Source organism: Ylistrum balloti, unplaced genomic scaffold (assembly GCF_031769215.1).
Source record: "Ylistrum balloti isolate Yb309-2 unplaced genomic scaffold, AGI_CSIRO_Ybal_v1 Utg370580, whole genome shotgun sequence".
NCBI lineage: Eukaryota > Metazoa > Mollusca > Bivalvia > Pectinida > Pectinidae > Ylistrum > Ylistrum balloti.
Window position 1 is genome coordinate 1244448 of NW_026782361.1, and position 21033 is coordinate 1265480.

A 21033-nucleotide genomic window follows, 5' to 3' on the forward strand; every position below is an offset into this window, starting at 1 on the left:
AAACTAGAAACATAAAACGTGCTGTAACACATGAAAAAATATCTACTAGGACGGACTTGTCCACAGCACAAAAGTGTTGCTTTGTGCGATGCTAGATCTATCGTTCAGCAAGAGACTGGAGCTGGGCAGTATAGGTGAGGAGTTTGGAGCCCTTGTAAATAACCTTTCAAATTTCCATCAAGATCCTGCAGATTCCCATGAAGCATTTGATGTGCAAGAAAGTAACTGAAAGGCTTCAAGTCTTTTCTGGAGAGCTGCCTGTTGGTGTGATGAGAATTTGGCTATGTTGGGTGGATTATGTTGTGGTAGGTTCAGACAGTGGTGTATTACTGTATAAGTACTGCTGACGTCAGTAATTATATAAAATTTAGGTGTGTTTTCATGATTTACACGACCACTTGTCAAATACAGATTTATACGATATATTTATCCCAATCAATTTCTTTGTTACTTTTGTTAAAGCTTTGTGTAAATTTATTTGTAAAAATAACGCCACGCATAAACCAACAATATGGTTTAGAGTAGTCTGTTATCTGCCAGAAGAGATAAATCACTTCACGGCTGTACAGGTTTAGAAATATGAAACACTGAAGAAAATATACCATTCATGATGAAAATTTGTCTTTTCTGACCATCAATATGGTACAATGAAAAACCATGAAAGAGGTTTTTCCTAACTACAGCTCCCTATCTATACCTTAAAGTTGCGATTCAAAGTAATTTTTTGTCATATTTCATCCTTTTTATCAAATAATGCAATTTTTGGCAACTTTCCACCCCAATTTTATAAAGTAAATGAACATTGTTATTGTGTTAAGGTCTGGATTGATTTTAATAAGTGTGTTATTCTGTTATTCGCCGTTGTATTTTAATCAAGGAATACGATTTAAGAAATAAATAACTTGAATATATGACGGCTGAACATATGTTCATAATAATTTACAACACGTGCTATCATTAATGTTAAATCGGTTCTACAGGTATGGCGTTGCATGATAGCTGGTGATGTATGATTTGATGACGATATATGCCTGTATTGTATTATGTTTCTTGGCTTCCAATCTCATAATTCATTTTGATGAATAGAAAGACAACTGACCTTCACTGTCGTTTACTGAAGTTAATGACTGTTGTGCAAAAGTGATTTTGTAGGTACTGTAGATAAAAAGATATCACTTTCTTATTTTGCTTTTGTTTCGGTTTACAAAACGATGATATTTAATTGGCAGTACATCATTCCATTCATTCACGTCAAGGTTTAACTTTCACAGTCAAGCCAGAGAAACCACGCTGCTAACAATAAATACATATTGCTTTTGGGCGTTTGATTCTGATGGAGTTACTTCCCTTTATATATCTTCGGTTCATTTATGAATAAATTAATTTGAAAAGTATTCAAATTAAAATAGAACGTAACACGAAAAAGGAATTAAATACCACCAGTTGCTATGTGCCGAGTTGGACCGTAGTTATAAGTAGAGACAGACAAAGCTGACGGAGGGAAGTAATTCATAGATCATCTTTCATTCAGTCCCTACAGCGTTTGTTGTTGAAAAGTTTGGATGCAATTGGCATGGAATAACTAGGGAATCACAGAGGTATTTCTGCATTGAAAGTATGTTGGGACGTTACCTTAAACATATTTGCGTAAAATATTACTGGTGTTAATAGAAATTACTCCTTATTCATAAACTCAATTTTCATAAATTTCCTAGTTGCTGAAGAATCGCGGTTATCCGAGGGAGGAAGTGAATATAACATTGTTCGATTATGATGAGTATGTATCAAGGTGTTTATGTTATCCTATTCATATTTTGGGAACGTTCCATTACTTGAACTAACCTACTTTCATACTCCGATTATACCTACTGCCAATTTAAGGTTACTTATCGTGATGCCGTTTATTCGGTAAATTCAATGACTTTAATGGGAATTTCAGAGAACCCCAATATCTCACACAATCGATTGAATATCGAATCATTTGCAACATATAAACACCACAAGTTGAAAGCAAAATGTCACTAGCTAGAAATGGAAAATTCACAACAGGGAATTAAAGATCACTACACATACGATATATCTTAATAAGAAACTATCATTCTTTGTATGCATAAATCGGGGTAAAGAGTCTTGACCACCAAACTAAACGAAAGTATTGTCAATAAGAAAATCGATCATTTTCATCGATTTCATCTTCAGTATATTTATGTTTGATTTTACGTTCGACTATTGCCGTTTATCTTTATTTGAAAACTGGGTTCTTAAAACTGAAGGTGTTTCCATACTGACATTACTGACATAGATTGAACAAGAAGTTTTTTGGAAGGTGTCGTAAATGAAGCAGAAGACGCTTATTGACCCGGAACACATGGTTTTATAGTCCGTGTGCTTTTTGTAGGAATATTCTCATTAATCTTTCTTTGTTATTATTATGCCTTAGATTTATTGTATTTAATTTTAGAATGTGATTATGTTGATATATTGTTGGCACTTTCTTTTTGGTTTTGGATGTGGTAAGTATCCAAAATGGAAAAAAAATTCTTGTAGAAAAAGTGTCCTTCCATTTTTTTTTTACATTCGATTTTCCACAGTTGCGTCTTATGATTTTTGACTTTGGCCTTATTATCACTGACGAGTACCCAAAGTTTAAGTAATTATTTAGCTCTATTGCATTTACTTCTAATTTTGTATTAAAACGTTATTTTCTCTTGTGTGTGTTTTATACATTTATTCCAATTCCCGATTCAATGATTCAGGTGAAGTTAAGGAATCCTTCTCCTTATCACTAACTGATTCGATCAACCTAAACGAAGATATTGTTTCATAACCAGAGAATGAAGACGTTCTTTAAGTTTGGAATGTGGTAACGGTATGGTAATGTTAGTAAATACGTTATCTGGATGATTTTAATGCTGAATCATGATAACATGATATTTCGTGTTTGGAAAGCTATGCTAATATGCAAGTAGATTTTCCTACATTTTCGAGCAGGTGAATTTCTGTTTGTAAGCAGGAAATGTAATGTTCTTTGCAGACACATGTAATGAGATACAAGTGGATGGTCTCTTTATGAAATTTATTAAGTGTAAATGTACAGGTTTACTTACGTTTCAGATTTTAAGCTGCTAATTCTAAAAATAATTTAATGGATTTCATCCGCAAGCTCTTCTTTCCTCCTTTCTGTAACGTAGATTTTCAATGTTCCATACAGATTTTAAAATTTATATTCCCTACATAAATCCCTTGTTGCTTCCCATTTCGTATACTTCAACTGCCAGTAGGTATTTGTCCAACTGGACAATAGTTACACGGAGAAGTAAACAAGAACATGCCGAAGCAGGACTAGTTTTTAGCTAATATGAGTTCATATGTTGCATTGTCTGCTTCCAGTTCGTTATGAAAGGCTTGAACATTGAGTATTCCTCAATAAAGCAGTCATTAATGTTACCTGTTGTGATGGGTACTTTAATGTCAATCGTGATAGTACCATTCAGTTGCATGTTTTTTGTACAACCTTCAAGATTGCAGATGGTAAAGAATGCTGCTAGATAATTTGCCCTAACGGTTTGCAGTAACCTGCATGATAGGTTTCTATTCATTGGAAGAGTGTCATGGTTCACAATGAATGCATACATTTGACGTTGTTCTAAAATGTTAAGATACACGATAATTAAGAAGTTTATTTAATTATTGGGCCCGTGCACCTCCCTATCCAGATTTTAATTTATCGTTCGATCGCTTAAGATTTCCCCATTCGCTTCCTATGCTTCAGAATTTAAGTCCTTAGCATCAATGACGAGTCATAGGAGGACGAAACAGCTGTATGATGCAGTTAAACTCTGTATAAAAGGTGCTATTCACTTACGTGTCTTTAGTGCAATCTCCGAATATGGAATCAACTGCGGCGTGTAGATACACAATGCTTGGGAAGCAGGGTTGCTACAAGCACAAGTTCACAATGGGAAAATAGTCACGCTTATCGGACAGTCCAAAGTTGTCCCCGTTGGTTGTGTTGAATGTAAAAATCGGGGTAGGCGGATGATGTAGAAAAATCCATCGTGCCCTTGATTTCTAATTCTTGTAGGTATATATGATGGAAAGAGTCAACATATTTTCTATCACTTAAATCATCATAAGTACATTTAACATGACTTGACAAGCTGATTTTATAACATTCATATGATAACATCATAAAAGGGACCACGAAGAAAATTATCGAAATGAATTCAAATCTTGAGAGGTTTTATAACACATGTCTGTGCTCAGACGAACGGACGCCTCATAGGGGTATAATTAACACAAACTCGATACTATATTTGACTTTTTTTTTATTTCCAGCGATATACAACATTGTGTTCTACAAAGTCGTATTGGAATGAAAAACATAATCAATAGAAAAATATAGACCAAAATATTGCAACATACAACACCAATAATTTAACACCATTTCTATCATTACAACGTAAGGCACGACTAGGTATATACAAACAGAACGTCAACACAATGATTTGTAGCTGGTATCACAAGGCTTGTAAGTAGTGATGATTGCCTAATGCTGCAGGTGTAGATTGTGATTTTCTATAGTATCCACATGCAAATAATGTTATTTGTCAATTCACTACAATATCACTAACAATCACAACTTGGTTTGTTTTGCTGTCTTTGCATAGATAAATACTAACATACAAACCTAAGTCTTAAAATAATCACGGCTTCAAAATTCCAAATAATTGAATAAAACAACCTTAAAAATAAGAAAACGACAACGGCGCAGTCGAAAGTGCTTGCATGAAAATGATAGTGCGAAAGTTTAAATATCTTTTTTTTAAATGAAACGAATTCCGGTAAATTGAAATGGACTAAACAGGAGAGAGAAGTGCGTCTTAATCTTGTATTTACAAAGTACATCTACTCACGGAGCGAGGCACAACACAATGACAGTCAATAGTTTAGCAATATATACCGATGTTATTGTAATGTTAGAGGAACGTTTCTAGTGATCATGAGTATTTATAATACCTATTTATAGTTTAAAGTTAGACAAAATTCAGTACCATTTCGATCTAAATATTTGAAATTTAACATTTTTCGTAAGAATAACACCATCATTAGTTAACATATGATGCTAAGACTAATTTGACTGTAGATGTCACCTTTTTGATGAAGTAATATTGATATCATACAGCAGTGATTGAACCATATGAATGAACACTCGGCCATGATGGTAAAGATGTAACTATGAGTTTTCTTAACCAATATCGGCCACGGACTATAACGTGCCCAAATAATGTAGATTTACTTACATCTGATATTTTCCCGTAATTATGCTAATGAATATATAACATGTATGGATACAGCCACACCTTGTCAACATTTAGGTCAAGTTTTGGTTTCAGGGATGTCTGATTTTATAATTTAAACACACGTACGTAAAGTAAACATTCTCCACACACAAAGTTTTAATCGTCTTAAGATTCCAAGCAATTTACATGTTTTCAAAAATGTTATGAATTTACGATCAGTTTCTAGGCTAAGGAACAGGCTTCGAACCTTTCTACAACTACATGGTATACGTTGATATCTGTGTAAAACAATGTCCAAATAACACTTATCACGTTCAGCAACAGGATTATGCAATTTACAAACACATATGGGTCACACTGCTTTTAGAGATACAGTGAATATTTGTTGAACGTCAATAAGTACGTCCAATTATAGGCCATTAGTAATAATTGTCCATTAAACTGGACGAAAGCAATCACTAATGCCTAATGACTACCGTTCATCATTTAACAATCATGTATACTACTTTTGTCCACGTTCCATCAGCACACACACAAAGTTGGAGAAGCCCAGTGCTAGATATCTTAATAACATTAACTATTTATTTTGTTTCTATCTTCATCTTTATAAGGAACACTTTATATGGATTAACTTTGTTAATCATACGAAAATCTAATTACACGGGACGTGAATTTTAGAAATAGGTTTAACACATTTCATTAATTTGAATATCTTAATGTTACTAATAAGTATTTCACACATCAGTGATTTATAGAAGATCTTAATTCAATGAAATCAGTCACAAAACCACCAGTAGTTGGTATGTGTTTTAAATCAAGAAGAGGGAATCTAATGTAACCAAGATATAAGAAGAGCTGAAATAATATCTCACCGTGTAATTTACTGCATCTTCTGTTTCCATGTTTTTATTAATAGTTTATGTACAATCAAGATTACCGTGGTCACCAAAACATGGCCCATCAATCTGTGTTCATTTTATAATTACCAGAAGTGTTAGTTATATCAAGCCTATTGAGTATTTATTTAATTCTCCAGTATCGTATACTCAGTAAAACACATTAATATTGCATGAAAATCAGCGAATATAATATTTTAAAGGAAAAAATGAAAAATAACAACAAATATTTAAATATTAATAAAATAAGTTTGGTATCATAATAACTTCGTGTAAATAATTTGTAACATTAAACATAACATAACTAAATAACTTGTGTTAAGATAAAGATGACTTCGTACACTGTTCAGTGCTTGGGCCTCGCGGTAGTAGGCTGGAACGAGAAAAGTAGAAACATGTTCTATAATTCAAGATATGTTTCATGTTGAGATATATTAGCAATAAATGATATGTAAATTATTTTTTGTATGTTAGAGTAAATAAAATGTTTTGAGTCACATGATAACACGAATACCTTCTAGTACCAATGTACTTTACCCCACGTTCTTGTGTGTTCTGTTAAGTCTCACACAGATCAGGTGGCCGAGTTTTTACGTGATATCAAGAACGTTTATCAGATAAACGGCAAAATATTATATACAGATCTTTGTGTGACATAGAAAACATCACTATCTGCATCCAGTACATCTAAAGTATGGAATATCCTGCAGTTTTATTTGTTTAAATAATCATTACCACATATTCGTTGATAAAATCGAGAAAAAAATTTTAAATGACATAAAAATTACACAAAGTATTACAGCTCTAAGCAGTTCCAATATCACAAACCAAGCTTCCAGCAATAACTGATCAACTTTATAGCCTTAGAACAAACAATTACGTGTTTCATACGTGTATTGGCACAGTAAACACAGTAAATTCATTGATATTAAAATTGCTGGGTGTTTGTATTCATAAAAGTTAAACTGTAAATTTCGTCCGACTAATTACTTTCCACTTTAGAAGTAACACTGTTTGATTGAAAAAATTAACGCAGTAAATTTCGTACGATTTTTGAAACAAAGCTGTTGAATCGAAAGTTTGAACACAATAAATTTCGGCCGACTAAATAAGTAAAATAGTAAGATTGTAAGTTTGACCATAATAAATTTTGTCCTATCATAGAAGTAAAATTGTTTCATTTAAAGCTCAGTACGGTTAATTATATGGTTGTCACAATAGGTTCCATGCTATTTGTATTTATAGAGTTTTAACTGAAAGCTTACCACAATAAATTTCGTCAGATCGGTCGTCACAATCGTACACACCATCACAGATATTTGACATCGGGATACACAGGTAGTTATTCCGGCAGTGAAACCCTCCTGAACACGGATCCATTGTTGTGGACGCTGTGACGAGGTAAGATATAAGATGAATATTTATGTCTTTTTACTGTCTTGTGTTTATGTAATCTTTCCCACAATTAATACGTACATATCTCTTTAAGTGATGTCGATAAATGTATCTGTTTTACAATATACCTTGTTTTTCAAATGCAAAATATTTTGTCAACGTAGTGACATACATTTGTAAATGCATTGTAACAAGTTGATATAATTGCGGATTCAATCGTTCCGGGTACCACATGTTATATGCATACAGTATCAAAGACATTGGTGAGTTGGTGAGAAACACTTACGTTCTGGTGGTAACGACCAGCCTAGCTCAATTTTCCATAACTCTGTAAAAAAAATAGAACCAGTGAGATGATGGCGATACACTGTGCACCGTTCAAAAGCGTTGATAAATCATTAATTAGATGGAGACTTAAAATAGGAAATAACTTTGTACAAGAAGTGCAATTTGTGCCCGCTCTCGTTACAATAAAAATGCAATAAAATATGTTCAAATGCAAAATCGAAATATTTAAAACAAAACTATATACTATATGACGATGTTTTCCTCGCCAGTGTGTAATTTTTGCTAGAATTACATATCTATTTTAGTTTGTTCTCATCAAAGGTAAAAACATAACATGGCTTAAAAGTTTTCAGGTTGTGACACCAAAACGTGAAACGTGTGCGTGCCGAAATAAACCTTTTAAACAGTAATTCTGCATCATACAATAGGATGATTAGAATGGAATCTCGAAATACATTGTCACCATGATGGAGCGATACATACTTGATATGGAGCACATTGGTTCAGGACTCTCGTCTGAGTTGTCTCCACAGTGATCCACCCCGTCACAAGTAAGATGACGATCTATACACCACAGGTTACTACACAAATAGTCAGCCTTCTTGGGACAGCCATCTGAAACAGTGAATATCGGAGTTACCAACGTGATGTCTACTAGGTTGATGACTAACTTCCAAAACAGACCATTTAAATATCAATTTAGTGCTGGACACAGTTAAACGAATCATAAGTCTGGTCGGTGATGCTAGCGGCGTACATTTTTAGAGCTGAAACGACAAGGGTGATATTAATGGAACTTAACCATCCTCACAGCAGTCAAAGTTTGTTGAAGAAGACGGATATCAGGAAGCATTTAAAGACAAGTTAATCAAGCTCAAATTCAATATAATAAAGGCAAAACAATTAAGATTTACAAGGAGAACAACATCAGGTGTTCCATAAGCATAAGAGTGTCCTACCATCAACGACGACATGTCTAAAGAAATGTAAATCTTGGTCAATGTCACGTTCACCGATAAAAACAAGATATACAACTACGGATCTAACGGTCAGCTTACGAGCATGAAACACTCCCACCTTCATTTCGCACAAACAAAAGAATATTTATAATAGTATTATTATGACGACTGTAAAACATAATTTTCACTTTCCTGCATCATTTGAAACCCTGTATTATGACCTAGTCCGTCAGTTGACGACGTCTTGCATGAAAATCGTGACATTGGAAACAGACCATTGAACATCGAATTAACTGCGACATTAAACACCATAGGCTGGGGATGCGGGGAGGTTGCTATCCAGAAATGGAAGATTAACACTAGGGAAGTTTAAATCATCGCGTTAATTACGCCGATGAAGATAAAGCAAACGTTGATTACACTTCTTGTTACTTCACTTTATAGACTTGATTGTCTAAATCTTACCGTCAGTGACATTATCCACCGCCGTGTACACGAATGTAAGACTATCTTCCGGATAAAACGTTCCCCTTATCCGGATATAGAACCCTTCCTTACTAGTCAACCATGTGCCCGTTGTAAGGTTGGTGGATATATATCGAGTGACTTGGGGACTAACTGATGTAAGGCCGTCGTGTATATCTAGAGTGTTACTGCCAAAGTCAAGCCATCCTGAATTTAAAAAAAAACAATACATGTTAGTAATAAAAAACTAGTATGTAGCTTATAAATTGTTATTTCATTTATACTAATCTTTATCGTAAGTGGTCTTACATTATAGTGCGATATCGTATGTAATACGTCACCAACCCTTACGATTACATTCTGCTCTTCCTTTTTTCTTTTGTATTATTTTGTATGCCGGACCTGATACTTATTTATATAAATATTCCTCACATGTTCCAAGTTATTTGAATGTAAGCTGAAATATGATATTGATCCCTATAGTAAAATATTCTCTTGTTCAAAATGATATTGATTTTTTTCTTTAAGTGTATAATGATACACATAGATTTATTTACATACAACACATTGTTGTACACTTATATATACCACTACTACTACTACTACTACTACTACTACTACTACCGATTCTATCTACCTCTTCAGTGATAACCAAATCATGTGAAAATAATACATCTATACGCATGTGATAGCCATTTTTTATGTTTTTATATACATTTTTGTTTGCTTGTTTTTTTTCTTTCTCTTTTTTTGGTTTTTGTTTTTGTTTTTTGTTTTTTTTTTAGTCTTGATTTCTCTTAATCTGTATCAGTTGCACGATTCTGTTATATAAAAATATAAAAGGGCGCTGTCGGACTGGTTTCCATGACATGTGGGACGCTGTACAGGTAGAGTCAGTCCATCTTAGTAATGTCCTTCTACAATTTGTCTTGCTATACACTTGTTTGCTCTTCCTTGATCAGGATAAATCTTCCACATTTATACATATTTTTTGACAATGGATAGAACGGTAACATGTCCTGGTTTGGATAGAGAGGTGAATGAATTAATTATTCTACTTCCTATGGAAGTCAACATCCACTTATGAACATTATCTTACGCTTGATTTTATGTGTCGATATTTATCCAAATCCGGGGCCAAACAATGATATAAATATTCATATTGACAATATTTCCCTTTGTCATCATAATATATGCTCAATAAGAAACAAATATCATATTCTTGATTTTTTTATTGGATCTATGATCTTAGTAATCATATGATATTAATACTGCAGTATCATTTAAAATTACGGAACTATTTTCAGGGATGAGAGAGCTAATTGTGGTGGTATATTTCAATGTATTATGATTTTATTTACTGGACATTTAACTGTCAAGTTTCTTCGCCAGATGAATGTCTGGCAAAAATACTTAAAACAAACATAAATTTTCTTTTCTCTGATGCCTTTTTCATTTCTATTGTTTCTCTTAAATATCTTTTCTTCCATCTGAAAATCTGACACACGCTGAGCCCCTCCTCTATTTCCTATGTAAATATCGACAGATACATTGTAAGAGATTCCAGATCAATTTGAACTGAAATGTAAAGTCATCAAGTTTATTTTGAATAAGCTTCCCATAACAGCAGCTGTGTGACAGATGAAAGGGATTACAGTCACTTCGGCTGACACTTAACCAAGTATGTACATACTGCACTTGTTAGACAAAACCAGAGACGTGTTCCACCACCCAGGCAAGACGTCAAAACAATGTGCTGTCAACACTGACACAGGCATTTACAATGTCTTGTCCATGACATATACATTCCCATCCCGGCCATTCAGCAATCTATATTACGTATAATGTCGACACTGACACAAAAATAACATTTTTACATTTTCGAAGTAATCCTACCGGAATCAAATGGGAACTTACTTTCTATTGAGTATCTGAAGTTATGATGATTAAGCATGTATACACTGCTTATCGCGATAGCTGCCTATGCGAATATGCTAAATGTAAATATTATCTTTCTTAATGCAACGAATGTTAACAAGACCGGAAATGGAAGCACGCATGCTTTTCCCGTTCACCCGGAAATAGGGAGGGTCAGGTTGTCTATATGCTATACATATATTTTTTAGTGTTATGGAATTACCATCGCCTAGAGAGTAGTCTGTCAGCCTCAACAGCATTCCTTCCATGTTCTTACTAGGCGGTCTCTTTATGATCCAGATACAATCGTAGACTCCTGGGAGGGAGGGCAGGGCGTGGGTCATCTCCAACTTCCCCCCTGTCTTAGCCGGGACGAAAGAACTACAATCTGTAAAGGGATAGCAACAACACTACTATTGTCACTCTCAAACATCACCAGCATTAATGACCACGTTTAAACTTTTGCCATACAAACATTATGTTGTGATTATTATGACTGAATGTTATCACATAATCAGACTCGTTGTTTAGAGTACGTAATCAATTTACATACAAATCAAATTACTTACTGGTACTTGGTTTCTTGTCCCATCTCTTTTCTGTGAGTAATAAAATAAATTAATGTTGCTTTTAGTCCATGACAAAACAATATGATTCAAATTAAAAGCATTACCTCAATTGCCATTACATACTTTATTGCGCTAATGTTCATAATAATACACGTCGCCAAAACACTGATGTTCGCCGGTGAGACGGACACGGGAGGAGTCACGGAGACGGAAAACCTGTCAGTCAATCAATCAATCATAATTATTCTAGTCGAAAACGATGATTTCCCATACAAGAACAAGAAGACGAAGAAGTGAGGATCAAAACGAAAGGAGAAGAGGAGGACGTTATGAACCAAACCAGGAGATGAAATTAAAACTGGAGTCATTTATTGTAGGAAATGTGACGCCAGTGCAATACTTTTTAAATCATAAGACACTTCTTAATATATAAAAATATCTTTCAAACTTGTATTTCAGCAAGTCTCTACTCCAGTAAAACGAATCGCTAATTTTACTAAAGTTTGCTCGGTACCTTCATTTTCATATTGTTTTGAATGTTTTTTTGTGTTTATCATTTTTGCTAAAGCTAGGGTCATATGAGGACGACAGTTTTATATAAAAATATTTTGTATCCGTTTCGCCTATCACCGAAATCAGATCTTCATCAGTGCCAAACATGAGTTGATATGTAGACAATTTTTCAAACAATGTACCTAAACTGATATCAATTACGTATAACTGAATCACTAAAAAAGTTACAAGACACTATGATGAGATTAAATCCGAAGGAAAGCTATGTAGAATTTGGGATTCGTTATGGAGCAATGCCAAGTACAGAATTAGGTGATCTCCTCATGAAGGATATAAATTATGTATTCTCTTGAGTACACAACCAAGAGTTATTTTACATCACCAGCGCATTGTTGAAGGGGTTTTGGTTTCTTCTACTTCGAGCGAATTTAATTTTCTTTATAAATACGGATAATCCCACCAACATCTAAAAAATAGAGTCTGAAATCTCGGAAACAAACATCAACAGATTTGTTCAGTCTGGTCTTCAGTTATTTTCGGAATTCTTGGTGACAAAACATTTACTCTTTTATGTAGAATAAGTACATATATCTCTCTACCTCTTTCTCTATGTTAACATTTGTTTTCGCCCGCTCTTGACCTTTATAAATCATCTTACATCTTTCAACGCGTTAGGTCGATAGAAGAATGAAACAGTCTCTAAATTCATTATTTACTTTTATTGTATAAAGTACTAGAATCTTACCGGATACGAACTGGTACGTGGCTTTGAAACCGATATGCTGACAACATCTGTGTGTAGACTTGCCCGTATTGAATACGACAATGACGGTGTTGGATTCCGACACCAGTAGGGGGCGCTGCTGTTTGCTGAACACCATGGATGGTGATGAGGCGTGTAAACCGTCGTATATCTGCATATAACAGGACATCAACATAAATTATTTTTGTAAAATTGCGAATCGACCGGAACAGTCGGTTGTAGTGCATGGTCTCGTAAAGGAATGGTCAACTTCCTGTTTTCTAGAGGATTTCTTGGTCTAAGAATGACCGACTTCCTGTTTACCAGAGGATTTCTCTGTGAAGGGAAGACCCACATCCTATTAATCTAGGGTTTCAGAGTAGGACCTGTTCGTACTAACCAAATTTTAAACTGAGCCACGACATAGAAGTCATTCCATAAACTCAAAACTCATAAGATCCAATTTCCTTGACCACCCAACGACATTACCGAACCTGACTTAAATAGATTGCCACTGGCACTCAGGCGACCACCAAACAGGCATAGCACCACACATAAAACCAAAAGCACTGTTTTTCATAGGAATTTCAATTCAAATATCATTTGAGTTAGATGTAGGATAAACTTTAAATGGCTGTTTCAGTGCGATAAATGCTGCACTCAAGCCTTTAACACTGACAGGTGTTACCAACAGAATTAATTAAATGGCGGAAAAGACTGCACTACATTTCATATCTGCAGATTGAGGTGCATTTAGTCATGTATCATAACCCTAGTAACAGTTAAACATATTGTCTAATGGTCTCTCCTTTCACAAAAAGTCCAAATATTTAATAAGAAGATGATGGACAGTGATATGCTAGAGTTTTATTTCTCTTTGATTAAGATATATATGATGTTGTATAGAGAAATTACCCTGAAACTCCATACATCACTTGAAACACATAATCGCCGTTAACATACCGCTTCATAACGAAATCAAAGGGAGATATGGGAGGTGGTCCTATCTTGAGGTAGGAACTGTATCTCTGGTATGTCAAAACGCTTGTGATTTCTTACTGATATAAACGGCAGAACTTTACACAGAAATTATAGGATAACTTTGCACTGATATAAAGCTAATAAACACCACAGCCGAATTATGGAGTAATTTTCATATTATAGATAAGACTGTGGAGACAGGTCGAGTTCACACGAAGAACTAGAAGTGGAATTAACTTTAACAGACCAGGAAGCCAATGGTATGTAACAATAATAACAATCTGTGTAGGGTGATTTAAGTTTACCAACAACTGCAATAACGCTGTATGAGGATCAGTTCATGTACTCACTACCAGTTTCGTAACTTCCGAATATCAGTAACACATCATATCTATAATGATATTAAATTGGTACTGAAAGTATAATTCAAAATAGAAAACAGCTTACCAATATAGAAATTAGGAATACCAATATATTAGTCAGTACAACAAAGGAAAAGTGTCCGCACTACCGTGACCGATATTAATGTAATAATGGCGTCATACACAACTTCCGGACCGTAATCAAGTGTCGAGCCTGCTCTCCTTCTCTTTCTCTGAATACTACATGTATCGTCTTAGACTCATCATATCTTATACAATGTCAGGTTCTTGGCACTCAATTCCATTATTCACACAATTTTTGTCCTACCTGTATCTGACTGACGCTTGCAATGTGCCAATCATCAAATGTCAACCGGATATGACCATAGGGGTCAAGGTTGTGGATGGTGTAGGTGAATGTCTCTTCGTTGAGAGCATAGCCATTGGGAAAGTTTGGTGACGTGATGTGTCCCCCATCAACCGGATCTGACGACACGGATGACACAGACCCGGTCCTCATCTCTCGCTTCTCTGTAAAGGATGAAAAACAGCTTACTCAACAGAGAGTGGTAGATTATTCATAAGAAGGGGTTGTTGATGCGTTTGATCTCAAATTAATGAACCAACTTAGCTATATTTTCGATGAGAGAGGTTCATTCCAGTGTTAAGTGTTCAATGGATTGAATAGAAGACACATAAGTAAATCATGTGGTGCGTTTTAATACGAATTTCGAATTCTATACTGAACATTCTATTTGTGATAACGTTGCACTAAACAAATGTTACAATAGGGATGGACTAGACCATTGATTCAATTACTTTCTGAACTTTTCAGTCCTGCCATTATACATAACAAGTTGTTGTTTTTATGTAACGTCAGTTTTTTTTAATATCTTTACAAAATTTAAAATCTTATTCCAATGCCTAAGCAATCCGTTTCAGACACGCCCGGTTACACATTGTCACTCGAGTGGTTGTTGACATGTATTTCTGTGTTACATTAACGAAGCGAACAATCAACACGACATTTAGACTAACATGTGATGTAATCTGAACCACAGAACCTGGGATGATGAAACACGTTTTCAGTGATCGGCCTTCCGTCTGCCAACACACCTCTCAACCTCATCACATCTTGCTCCAACTCCAATTCCAGACAAAATTGAAAGTTAGAGTGATTAAGACACGGCGATATTTATTACTTCAATTAAAGCGATAAGAAAATGAAATGGAATTACTGTACCAGAAATGTTATCACGTGATACAAATATTTATGGACAATGTCAAGTTTTCAAGTGAATTTAATATTAAACGTTTTATGATCTGGCAAGGGAAAGGTGTTAATAAAAGTTTTCATCAAAACAAACGAGTGAGAACCGTTACCAAAATACACCACCAACCCGTCAATACCGAGACGTTATCGATATTTTCAGGCGGTATTAGTCACGACGGAACCAAAACACAATTCAAAATTGGCGCAATTCAACACGCCTTCCAGGTGGGTGTTTGGATTGTTTGTTGATAAAAGATTTCTTCTATCTTTTGATGTCAATCTTTGTAATGAGAAAATAAAATCAGTTTCTGGCCACCACAGAGCAGCGTTTTGTTAATGGCATAAATACCATCTAATGAAGAATTAAGTGGTTCCTGGCTCCTTACTGATTAAATAAGTTTTTAGTTCAAAGGCAATGACGAGTGTAGTGCAGCCTGGTCGGATGTGGACGGGAGGGGGCCCGGAAGGTCAAGAGTAGTTCCGTGTCTGTATAAATCTGTGTCGACATGTATTTTATTACTCAATTAAACAGTCTTAGATAATATTTCACGAGCGCAACCGAAAGTGCCATCTATGTAACAAGCATGTCGTTAATGTCCAACATCAACGACTGACTGGGAAATTAGAAACAAGAACACGGCCACCGAACACACGTCTGACAAATTACACACGACTTCAGTAAGTGATAAGCAATATAACATATATAATTAAACGTTCTTTGATAGATTAGACACATAAAGTGTTCCCTTCAGTTGCCTCGAGTAGAGTGGAAAGTACGTGTCACCCTGACAGAGCAAGATCCCTGGTCCTGTTTCCTGTCACGTGTTGTAAGCATGGTTAACTACGGCTTCTGTGAAATTTGTTATTTGCATGAAGGATGCTAAGGCAAACTAGGAGATTTGAATCAATAGCATAACCAGATGAGACCACAAAGTCACCCTTAAATATCTAAACAGCATGTTAATAGATTAATTGTTTATATAGCTAAAAGGTCAATCTAGGGTCGAGAGATCGACTTCCAGTGCTCCCGAGTCTACCGACGATGACAAACCACAGTGAGATTACTTCAGCCAAAAGTCATTCAAAGGTATATATATATTTGTAGTATCAACGCTGTATTTAGTGCACCATTGTATGGAAGGTGGGTCAAGGTCACACTGAGGATACTCTGGAACGGAATGTGTCGTCTGCTTATGCTGAAACGAATTTAATATGGAAGTTGCTCCGGGACACATCGACTGTAAAATGGAGGAGGGGTCAAGGTCACATAAAAGATACTTTGGAACGGGATGTGTCGTCTGCCTTTATTGTAACAAATTTCATATGAAGGTTGTTCTGTGACCAAGACACTTTGTCATGATCTTTTTTCCCCTTGCTATGTGAATTTTGAACGACATATCACCCTGGGGACGTTTAGGCACATTTCCTATTCAGACAACCTAGAAATGAATATTACCGTACACTTACATTGCTCATAAGGGAACCGTGATCAAGAAGATTGCCTCCAGGTGTCATTGAGATGAGTGTGACACACGAGGAGATTCGGGACATCGTAATATCGCTTCGTTTAATGGGAAGCGATATTGCGATATCACGATACCACGATGCGATATCACGATGCGATATCACGATATCACGATGCGATACCACGATATCGCATCGTGCTATCGTAGTATCGCATCGTGCTATCGTAGTATCGCATCGTTCTATCGTAATATCGCAATCTCGCTTCCCATTAAACGAAGCGATATTACGATGTCTCGAATCAGCCACCATACCATTGGAACCGATGTTCTCAGACTTCAATATTTGGGTTGTTTGGAAACCCCCCTCTCACATTCCCCTTCCCCACTCCCTTTCCCCACCCCCAAGATGCAGAATGCGCGTGAAGGATAATATATACACGTACCAATTACCTGGTATTTGATCCGGAACCTCTTGCCCGTCTCGCCTGTCCCATTAGACATACAATGACGTATCCGGACGTTTGATGATATTGATTCATATGTGGCGTTTGTGTCGTCATTGTGGTAGTTCCGTCGATAGCGGCCGTTATAAGGTTTGTCTATTTCGTGGATTTGTACATGGTCGCAACTGAAACACATAACATTATATCAATGTTTACGTAATGCTGGTTTATATTTTCCCGAGACGTTTAACCATGGTGATGAATTTAACATTAAGAATTACAAATTACCTACATCAGGGACATAACCAGATGTTTAAAGATGGCAGTACGTATACACAAAGTGAAAGGACATTAGTTCTGTAATAAGAAAAATGGAATCACCAAATCACTTGATTATAAAAGTCTCAAAAAATATATTCTGCTTGTAAGGAACCATAGTAAACTTACCCAGGCAGACACAAGTTTCGGTGTCTTGTCTTCCTGTGCGCAGGACACTCTGGAAAATGAACGTCCACGAGTTGGAGGCGCAGCCTACATGTAGAACACGCCCTAATGTCCACGTTACATGCGTGACCATGGTAATGATTGACAGTGTAATTTTCTGGGTATTCTAATGATGTGATGTACCCGAAGTCGCCTTTCTCCACGGCTATCTTCACACTGTCATGAGCCTTCATACACGATGTCGTCCCTTTACAAACAAAATGTAAAATCGTACTTTAGTAATGATACCACTGTTATAACCTGAAGGACACTTTATCAAGACCGTGCAGAAATACTCGAAAGTATTCACGTGTTAGAAAGCCCAATAAGGAATCATTGTCACGAGTTATTGTGGTGAAAGTGAAACAAACAACAAATATTGTGGCTGTCATGAGTCTTGATACACGATATCGCCCATTCGCGAAAAAAATATAACGAGTTATTTTGGCGAACAAACAAACAAAAAAATCTATTCTAACACAATTTGTCTCATTGTAACGTACCTCTGTCTATCCCGGTGACTAATGCAGATACGGTTTCAGTCTTCCATAAAAATATTGCCATCAGACCTGTCAACACAAAATGAAGACATTTGAAATGTATTATCGTACAAGCATCAAGGAAAATACAAACATTTAGACAGTCGTATCTAATCACGTTGTGTTTTACTTCCGTCAGAAAGGACGAAGGAAACACTCCAGCACGTTGACATATCGGATAGTTCAAAAGTCTGAAAACTTATAGTCACCAAATTGATTCCGTTCTGCTAATGACATTGCAATTTTGTTTTTGTTTATATTTCTTATGTGACGGTGATGGTGATGTAGCTTGGGACACCAGCAGATGGGAGGTCCTACCGTCCTTCCATCACCAATTACTACACAGAAACAGTTTTATTGATGTCGTTTGACAAGAGATCAATCCTACCCAAGATAGATTACGATCTCCAACTAATAGCAAAACCTAGTCCTGACCTTCCTGGCCATTTCGTTTATTTAGATAAGACCTGAGCTAGGATATCTTCTGCCTTATCTGGCCTTTTATCACCAAGATAAAAACCCACTAAATCACAACTAAGTACCGAACGAAAGAAATCGCAGTGCGACTGATCGCTAATTATTGATAGCACATCGATCTTGGTTACTAAGCAGCCATGATTAACTCCATGGCTGGTTATCGGTTAATACATTGGAAGAAAGGATGTAAGTTTTATATAGCTATAAGAAGTTTCAGTTCTTCAGATTTAAGTTCAGTTTGAATTTTGATTGCTGAACACTTGCATGATGTACAGCAGCGCGGAGGAGACGATGCGCATCTCGCCGCGCTGGGTACACAGTCGTAAGCAAACATATCTGTCATTAACCCGGTATTCAAATGCACAACAAGCACAATTATTCTGTCGTAACTTTTTTCCGTCTCGGAAAAGGAAATCTTTGATTAGAGAGGAAAGAATTTCTCGGAACAATAGTGTAGCTGCACTTTTACGGATATCTATAACGTTTAAAACCCCGGGGGTTATAATCACACCACCTACTTCCGGAAAGTGGCTTCGTTTACAGCCAATAGTTTATCTTCTAATAAACATTACTGTGGCTGAATATAGAAAGAAGTAGTTGTAATTTTGATTCGATATTTAGTTCAAAGCCATACATGTAATTTCCTTATCTTAACTACAATTTTACAGCCAAATTCTATATGCGACGTGCTCGACAAGACGCCCACTTTTTTGAAAGTTAGAATTCCTCACGAGATATGTAGACGGTATCGAAAATGATTCCAAAGATTCGTGACTTTTTGAAAACTACTAACTTGCTACATGTTTTGATATCAGTAAATACGTCAATAAAAAACCTATAATTTTGTGATTATTTCAACTCCTTCTTCAGCATGAAATAAGAAACGCTGTATTTTCATGATACAGAACTCGGGTAATGGTGTAATATGTCATTGCATCTTCTGAAAAGTGTTTTTTTTTTATTAATCTATCTCATCTCTAACCCCCACAAGAATTAGCGCTGTTTAACGGCACCAACCTTTATAATTCATGGTATACTTCTATAAATATATAAGACCTCTGACCTCCAAGCCAGTCTGACAATTTGTATGAACAGAGTGCAAGTTACACCGGTCCATGGACGGATAGAGATATCACTAGCATGCTCCCTAACACCTATCTTGGGGTAAATTGAGGAGAGGGCAGATATCGCCACAAAACCATCATCACCGGTAGTGAGGGTTGTTATCGGAGGCCCCATCTCCTCGTTACCCGCCTGTTAGGAACATCCCAGGACAGCCTAGTGTTACGGACTGTTCGACACACTACAAGAACCACTACTGACAGTTTTATAGGCATATGTCAACCAAAATTTCTATACATTATAACTGATCAAATCGCATCTGAAGTAAACTCGGAGATATGTAAATAACATATAAATTAGTTTTTATACATTTTCAAATGTGGAACGATAAACCATATAACTAAATGGGAAGGTGCGTGAGATAAGTGAGAGCTTTATACCTACTTATCTACGAGATATACATCCTCTGCATTAACGTGGTATTGAGATGGTAATATCTCCCCACTGATACCCCGTAAACAAACATGTCTGACACCAGCTACAGATGTACCGATAGACGGTGACGTCACGAGCATGTCACGTCACGGCTGATGGTTGAGGATTGCGAACGTCCAACAGTTATTACTAACATTCGGTATATATCGTTAATTATGCATATCTTGCACAAAAGACGGACGCGAAATCATTCTGGATCACGTTACTATATATAAATCTCTGTAGTATTGCATTGGAATGTTATCTCCATCAGCCTGATCCCGTTCTCATGTTCTCTAGTTTCAAAATAAAACAAATCTAACACCAACACTCAACGGCATGAAGTCTGAGAGTCTTATATTACTGTGGAGCTAAGGACACCATCACACTATCGGAACGTTACAAGAGAACGACGTATTCATCAAG

The 21033-nt window shown here is 35.9% G+C and overlaps 1 protein-coding gene across 1 annotated transcript; it reads right to left on the minus strand.

The window, feature by feature from the left end:
- Positions 1-6456: 6456 nt before the first annotated feature.
- Positions 6457-20624, minus strand: LOC132556633 (uncharacterized). Its single transcript, XM_060221068.1, has 13 exons — positions 20578-20624; positions 18559-18624; positions 18020-18263; positions 17573-17757; positions 14719-14921; positions 13051-13219; positions 11793-11822; positions 11447-11611; positions 9307-9513; positions 8366-8497; positions 7881-7922; positions 7465-7590; positions 6457-6572 (listed from the first exon to the last, which is right to left on the minus strand). Exons 2-13 carry the CDS (start codon positions 18617-18619, stop codon positions 6457-6459), a joined length of 1680 nt encoding a protein of 559 aa, XP_060077051.1. The 5' UTR covers positions 18620-18624; positions 20578-20624.
- Positions 20625-21033: the final 409 nt, after the last annotated feature.

What these genes read in the sequence shown, in the direction of transcription:
- LOC132556633 (XM_060221068.1), bottom strand. Translation starts at nt 18,619, where the DNA reads ATGGCAATATTTTTATGGAAGACTGAAACCGTATCTGCATTAGTCACC. An exon ending in CTGGTCGTTACCACCAGAAC is followed by an intron (nt 7,591 to 7,880) that starts GTAAGTGTTTCT and finishes ACCTCGTCACAG; the next exon opens with CGTCCACAACAATGGATCCG. An exon ending in ATCTGACGAAATTTATTGTG is followed by an intron (nt 6,573 to 7,464) that starts GTAAGCTTTCAG and finishes TTCTCGTTCCAG; the next exon opens with CCTACTACCGCGAGGCCCAA.